This window comes from Hyperolius riggenbachi, chromosome 6 (assembly GCF_040937935.1).
Source record: "Hyperolius riggenbachi isolate aHypRig1 chromosome 6, aHypRig1.pri, whole genome shotgun sequence".
Classification (NCBI taxonomy): domain Eukaryota; kingdom Metazoa; phylum Chordata; class Amphibia; order Anura; family Hyperoliidae; genus Hyperolius; species Hyperolius riggenbachi.
The window spans coordinates 384,017,391-384,025,174 of record NC_090651.1 but is presented as its reverse complement, the minus strand read 5'-3'; the positions used below and the strand labels follow the sequence as shown (position 1 = coordinate 384,025,174).

General features: G+C 47.6%; 1 protein-coding gene across 1 annotated transcript in view; it reads left to right on the top strand.

Moving 5' to 3' along the window:
• Nucleotides 1–918: 918 nt before the first annotated feature.
• LOC137521987 (phospholipase A2 inhibitor gamma subunit B-like) overlaps nt 919–7,784 on the top strand; it is a 69,882-nt gene continuing 63,016 nt past the window's right edge. Inside the window, exon 1 of the mRNA XM_068241975.1 lies at nt 919–1,068. Within this exon, the coding sequence (XP_068098076.1) occupies nt 1,017–1,068 (52 nt within the window). The 5' untranslated portion in view covers nt 919–1,016. The remainder of the gene's footprint in view (nt 1,069–7,784) is intronic.

Here is a 7,784-nt window from a genome sequence, read left to right as displayed (position 1 = left end):
ACAACTACCTGTACCCTTCTTGCTCAGAGAAGCCTTGGGGTTACCTACCTTTGTGAAGGACCCAGAGGGCGCCACATGCCCGGTTTTGTGGCGGTGTACAATGCATCGACATTTTTTCCCGGGCATGTGGCCTTAAGCCCAGAGTTCAGGGCTCCTGCTCTCTTAGAACAGGAGTCAGGAAAGCAAAAACAAAAAACCTGTACCCTTCTGATAGGAAGAGACCCCCTGTGAATGCTGCTACCGGTGGTTGCTATGGCACCAGACAGGGGCCTATAACGACTGGCAGTGTGCACTGCTTTATACTTTCCTGTATGCAGAATTCTACCTAGGGGAAGGGCGCAGTTCATCTGCAAAAAAACGACCGGACAAATGATCAGTACAACCCTCCCTGTAAACTGGCTCTAAACTGCTTCACGACTGCCTGCTGAGCCCACCGCTATTCCTATAGAAAGGGTTAATCTGTATGTTTCTCCCGCCGCAGTATTTGGTTCTTGCATAGTTTCTCGAACTGCTAATTTTTCTGGCAATAAATCGCCTGTTCCCTGGGGGAAAAAAAAAACGTAAAATCAGCAGCAGCAATAGAGTTATTATCCTAACGCGCATACAAAATAAGGGGGTCCCCGTGGCGAAAAGGGGGCAGATTCCCCCCACCCTCCCCTCCTTTTATTTGTGTCTGGATGAAGTCCTGGGGGTCCCCGGTGGTGACAGGGGGCAGATCCCCCCCACCCTCCCCTCCTTTTATTTGTGTCTGGATGAAGTCCTGGGGGTCCGAGGTGGTGAGGCGGCGCAGGCCCGATGATTCTGCTGCCGAGATAGATGTGCTTTTTTGTGAAATGACGCACCAATCTTCGCCTGGCCAGGATCTCATTGGTCTGCCCCCCCCCCCTCCTCCCCTGTAAAATCTTTTCCATCTCCCCCCTTCCATTCTGCGTATAAAACGCCACACCCTTTAGCACGGGAGGATTGGGAGCAGTGAAGAGGATTCGCAGTAACCCGAAGCACTGCAGGGAGGCAGCATGGTCTCGTCTGTGACAATCCTGTGGCTGGTAGCGGCTCTGTCAGGGGGAGGTAAGAGTTTCTGTATATGTTCAGCCAGCCATCCATCCACTACATATGTAACATCTCTCTCTGTACACCTGTGTGCATCCTATTGCATGATATCTGTCTGCGAGCTTCTGCAAGGGGTGTGTGTGTGTGTGTGTGTGTGTGTGTGTGTGTGTGTGTGTGTGTGTGTGTGTGTGTGTGTGTGTGTGTGTGTGTGTGTGTGTGTGTGTGTGTGTGTGTGTGTGTGTGTGTGTGTGTGTGTGTGTGTGTGTGTGTGTGTGTGTGTGTGTGTGTGTGTGTGTGTGTGTGTGTGTGTGTGTGTGTGTGTGTAATCAGAGCATCAAAGTCAGATACAGCAGGAGGTTAACTTGTGATTTAAAAGGAGCTGTGTGTGTGTGTGTACAGTGTGTGTGTGTGTACAGTGTGTGTGTGTACAGTGTGTGTGTGTGTGTACAGTGTGTGTGTACAGTGTGTGTGTACAGTGTGTGTGTACAGTGTGTGTGTGTACAGTGTGTGTGTACAGTGTGTGTGTACAGTGTGTGTGTGTGTGTGTGTGTGTGTGTGTGTGTGTGTGTGTGTGTGTGTACAGTGTGTGTGTGTGTGTGTGTGTGTGTGTGTGTACAGTGTGTGTGTGTACAGTGTGTGTGTGTACAGTGTGTGTGTGTACAGTGTGTGTGTGTGTGTGTGTGTGTGTGTGTGTGTGTGTAATCAGAGCATCAAAGTCAGATACAGCAGGAGGTTAACTTGTGATTTAAAATGAGCTTTCATTTCAGCTTCTTAAGCCTGATCTACACAGTACAATTTTCCATCAGATAGACAAATCTATTAGATGGCTCTAATAAGAAATGTCATTGTGTGTAGATGCCCAAATAGTTTCAGATCAATTTTGCAACAGATTTTGCTTTGATATGTACCCAAAATCGATTGCAAAATCTGACGCAATCCGATTGGACAGGTTGGAAATGATCTAATAGATCTGTCTAAAATAGATCCGATCTGATGGAAAATTGTACCGTGTAGATGAGGCTTTAGTTTTAAAAGGAACCTGCTGTGTAAGACCTATGGAGGCTGCCATATTTAATTCCTTTTTAACAATACCAGTTGCCTGGCAGTTCTGCTGATCTTTCTGGTCAGTAGGGTCTAAATCACACGCCTGAAACCAGCATACAGATAATCTTGTCAGATCTGTCATAGACATCTGATCTGCATGCTTGTTCTGGGGCTATGGCTTTAAGTATTAAAGGTAAAGGATCAGTCAGCAGAACAGCAAGAAAATGTGCATTACTTAAAAGGAAATAAACATGTCAGCCTCCATGTCCCTCTCACATCGGGTTTCATCATTAAAGGGAACCTGATGTGAGAAGTATATGGAGGCTGCCATATTTATTTCCCTTTAAACAATACCAGTGGCCTGCCTGTCCTGCTGATCTCCTTGGCTGCAGTAGTGTCTGAATCACACACCTGAAACAGGCATGCAGCTGATCCAGTCACAGCAATGATCTGCATCCTTGTTCAGGGGCTGTGGCTAAGAGTATCAGAGGCAGAGGATCAGAAGGACAGCCAGGGAATGTGCATCGTTTAAATGGAAATAAATATGGTGGCCTCCATACCCCTTCCACTTCAGGTTCCCTTTAAGCACTGCTTGCAGGTTATTCTACGGTGAAGAAGACAAAAATTGCCCTCCAATGAGCTCTCCTGAATGTCTATTTGGAAAGTCTTAATCTGACATACAACTGTGGAGGGGAATAGCAGAGAGATATCAAAGGAAGAATTACCTTTTAAAAAAGCTGCTCTCTCATTGGTGGATATTTTTCGGCATGCTGGAAATCTTCTGCTAACATGGCTGCTACTGTGAGGGCTGCGCCTAACTCCCCCAATGAAAGGGTGGCGATTCTTTTTAGACAAGAGCGACATAAGGAAAAAGAAAAGAAAACCAAAGCGATGGTCGTGGTGCGACGAAGGGCGGATCTGGGATCTACAGTTAAATTCGCAAACAGATTTGGGCGCTAACCGAACTCCTTACCATCCACATTCCAGATTTACAGTGTGCATTTAGAGGCGGATTCCGTAGGTTTATTACGTTGGATTACTTTATTTTTATTTAATAGCACCGCCATAGGCTTCTGGTGAGGCTTACACAAGCGAAGGATAAGCTTTGGAGAACTACAAGACACAGCATGTCTCCTCCTGGCAGCCAGAAGCTTGCATAGCTACCCACAGTTCAGTGGAGACGTAAAAAGTGGGTGTTGCCCATAAGAGCCAGTGCGATTGTTTCTCCAGGAGCTCACTAATGATACAATCTTGATTGTACAATCTTAACCTTTCTAGGTAATGCCTGGTACAGAGATCTAATTTTGATGGGGCAACGACTGGACAATTTTACCATCTCCATGTAGTATGCGGGCTGACAGATTTTGAATACTATGTAAAGGTTGTGTAGGTAATCTCTCATACTACATGGAAGTCATAAAATTGGCCAATCAAAATTGGATGTGGGAACGCATTCTAATATGAGAGACTACCTAAACTTTCTATTCAAAGTATATTCTTTCCGTTTACCTTTCTACTACATAGATCATCAGTTGCCAACTTAAAGCCTGGTACACACCTTCAATTTTGATTGGCCAATCACTGAGCAATTTTACCACCTCCATGTAGTATGAGGGTTTATCTACACAATCTGATTATAGTATTCAAATTCTGACGCTCATACTTTCATCGAGGCGGTAAAATTGGTCAGTGATTGGCCAATCATTACTGAAGGTGTGTAGCAGGCTTAACACTGTGAAATACAAAGATTTAAAATAACAAATAAGAAATAACTAATTACAAGACTGGGAATGTAAAGCCTGATACACTTTCAATTGTGATTGGCCAATCACTGACCAATTTTACCACCAACATGTAGTATGAAAGTCAACAAATATTGAATGCTAATAACAGATTGTAGGTAAACCCTCATACTAGAGGGAGGTGTTAAAATTGTTAGTGATTGGCCAATAGTAACTGAAAGTGTGTAGCAGGCCTTAAAGGGAACCTTAACTGAATGGGGGGTAAAGAGTTTCACTTACCTGGGGCTATTACCAGCCCCCTGCAGCAGTCCTGTGCCCTCGGAGCCGCTCTGGAATCCTCCGGTCCCCCGCTGTCACTTAGTTTCGTTTTTGACGACTCACCAGTCGGCCGTCATGCGTATTATTGGACGCATGCCCTACTGCAATTAGCGCTGTTGCAGACCGCAACGCGTACAAAAATACGTGTTGCCGCATATCTACGCGTGCGGAATGTGGAATTTTTGTACTCGTTGCGGTCCGCAACAGTGCTAATTGCAGTAGGGAATGCGTCCAATAATACGCATGGCGGCCAGCCGACTGGTGAGTCGTCAAAAACGAAACTAAGTGACAGCGGGGGACAGGAGGATTCCAGAGCGGCTCCGAGGGCACAGGACTGCTGCAGGGGGCTGGCAATAGCCCCAGGTAAGTGAAACTCTTTACCCCCCCGTTCAGTTAAGGTACCCTTTAAGGTAGCCACACACGATACAATAAAACGGCAATTCAATAAAAACAGTTATCCTGAAAAATCAAGGTTTTTTTTCTTTTCATTTGAGAGAGAAATCTGATCGGATTTCACTTTTTTCTTTTCAATATAAGACGATCGGGAGTGGAGGATTTTTCTGATCAATTTTTAGGAACACTGAATGGTGTGAGCTTAGCTACAAAATCTGTTCATAGCATTCACAATCTGCCTGCCCTCATACTACCTGGAGGTGGTAAGATTGGCCAATCATTGACCAGCTAAAGTTGAAGGTGTGTGCCAGGCTTAGCTTGCTGCTTTAGGCAATATGGATGATCTATGGATTGAATAATTCTCTCTGCATCGTTATTAATGTGTAATAGAATAGCAATGATAACAATGCTCAAATACAAAGTGGGCAGAAATTGAGCTCTGGGACCAAGTCACGGGCCGACAATGTCAAGTGGCCACCTACCTCCCCCTATACAGTATCCTGGTGTGTAAAAGTCCCCTCCCTCCCCTATACAGTTCCCTGGTGTCTAATAATCCACTCCTTCCCCTATACGGTTCCCTGGTGTCTATTGGCCCCTCCCCTATACAGTTCCCCGGTCTTTAGTGGCCCTTCTCCCTCCCCAATACGGTTCCCTGGTGTCTAGTGGTCCTTCCTCCCTCATCTATACAGTTTCCTGGTCTTTAGTGGTCCTCCCTCCCTCCCCTATATGGTTATCTGGTGTCTAGTGGCCCTTCTCCCTCCCCAATACGGTTCCCTGGTGTCCAGTGGTCCTTCCTCCCTCATCTATACAGTTTCCTGGTCTTTAGTGGTCCTCCCTCCCTCCCCTATATGGTTATCTGGTGTCTAGTGGTCCTTCTCCTTCCCCAATACGGTTCCCTGGTGTCTAGTGGTCCTTCCTCCCTCATTGTAACGATTGTGGAACTTCCTCCGTGATCAGCGCACAACACGTGCGCTGATACGGCGGAAATCCTCCACAAGCGTATGATTGCAGGAACCCAGCAAAAGGTGCTACGCACCCGTAGAGGGAAATTCCTGTCGGCAGATGGCGTTGTGGAGTGCAGAGGAAACAATCCTCTGTACCTCCACAAATGCCAGACAGGAATTGTACGAAGCGCAGAACGCAATCGCAAGAGAAGCGATTGCGAATGAGAACGAGCAAAGGGACAGGTTGTATGTGTGTGCACCAAACTAGTCGTCAACCCGCGACGGTGCACACACCACAGCAGATAAGAAGTAGGAACGCGATCGTGAGAGGTGCGATCACCAGACGTGACACAAGGTTATAGCAAGGCAGAGCACGAGAGTAGCAAAGGCACAGCAAATCATACAATGAGGAGATACGGAAAATAACAAACGCTAGCTAAATGCGAACACCGCACTCATTCGCAACAGTGCACGCGTTTATGCGCGGTCTCCACGTGATAAGCACAATAGAGACAAGCACGCCTAACTAACCACCGACAGACAAACATGAAACAGAGGACGCAAACGCTTGCTTAACGGTTACCTCACCGAGCCTCCAGCAAGCGTTCGTAGCAGACAAGACAGACACACGAAAACAGGGACAAGCGAGAGATAGGATCCACAGCACTAGCGAAAGTGGCCAGCGCGATCCAGGAAGACAGAACAGAAGAATCCACAGCACTAGCGCAGGATGCCAGTGCGATCCAGGTAGACAGAACAGAAGGATCCACAGCACTAGCGCGAAGCGAGTGCGATCCAGGCAGACAGAACAGAGTAGCAGACCAGAAGGATCCTCAGCACTAGCGCAAGGCGAGTGCGATCCAGGAAGGCAGAACAGAAGGATCCACAGCACTAGCGCAAGGCGAGTGCGATCCAGGAAGACAGAACAGAAGGATTCACAGCACTAGCGCGGGATGCTAGTGCGATCCAGGTACAGATCAGAAGGGGCTACCAGTAACAACCGCTGTTCCGGTTAGCACCCAGACACACAGAACGATTTCCTGTCGACCACCGCTGGGACAGGACAATCGCAACAGACAAACAAAACAGATAAGCAATCTTAACTGCACTAAGGAAACATGCCCAGTGCAGTTTCCAGGGATTACTCTAAGCTGATCTTCAAACAAAGAGTAAGGCTGACGCTCCTCCAGGAGTGTTACACAGGACTAAATCCTTATGACCAGCCCAGCATTGTGGGAAACACATAGTACTTATAGTACACGCCTCCAATGAATGTGGCCAGGCAATTTGCATGACAACGTATGCAAATTCTTTAGCAAGCACAAGCTGCAAAACTGACAGAAGGTCTCCTTTCCAGAGTCCTGCAGCATGCAAACCTAAACAATGGTCAAAAGGCTGCATGCCTGCACAGGCAGATGAGCAGATCATTACACTCATCTATACAGTTTCCTGGTCTTTAGTGGTCCTCCCTCCCTCCCCTATATGGTTATCTGGTGTCTAGTGGTCCTTCTCCTTACCCAATACGGTTCCCTGGTGTCTAGTGGTCCTTCCTCCTTCATCTATACAGTTTCCTGGTCTTTAGTGGTCCTCCCTCCCCTATATGGTTATCTGGTGTCTAGTGGCCCTTCTCCCTCCCCAATACGGTTCCCTGGTGTCCAGTGGTCCTTCCTCCCTCATCTATACAGTTTCCTGGTCTTTAGTGGTCCTTCCTCCATCCCCTATATGGTTATCTGGTGTCTAGTGGCCCTTCTCCCTCCTCAATACGGTTCCCTGGTGTCCAGTGGTCCTTCCTCCCTCATCTATACAGTTTCCTGGTCTTTAGTGGTCCTCCCTCCCTCCCCTATATGGTTATCTGGTGTCTAGTGGTCCTTCTCCTTCCCCAATACGGTTCCCTGGTGTCTAGTGGTCCTTCCTCCCTCATCTATACAGTTTCCTGGTCTTTAGTGGTCCTCCCTCCCTCCCCTATATGGTTATCTGGTGTCTAGTGGCCCTTCTCCCTCCCCAATACGGTTCCCTGGTGTCCAGTGGTCCTTCCTCCCTCATCTATACAGTTTCCTGGTCTTTAGTGGTCCTTCCTCCCTCCCCTATATGGTTATCTGGTGTCTAGTGGCCCTTCTCCCTCCTCAATACGGTTCCCTGGTGTCCAGTGGTCCTTCCTCCCTCATCTATACTGTTTCCTGGTCTTTAGTGGTCCTCCCTCCCTCCCCTATATGGTTATCTGGTGTCTAGTGGTCCTTCTCCTTCCCCAATACGGTTCCCTGGTGTCTAGTGGTCCTTCCTCCCTCATCTACAC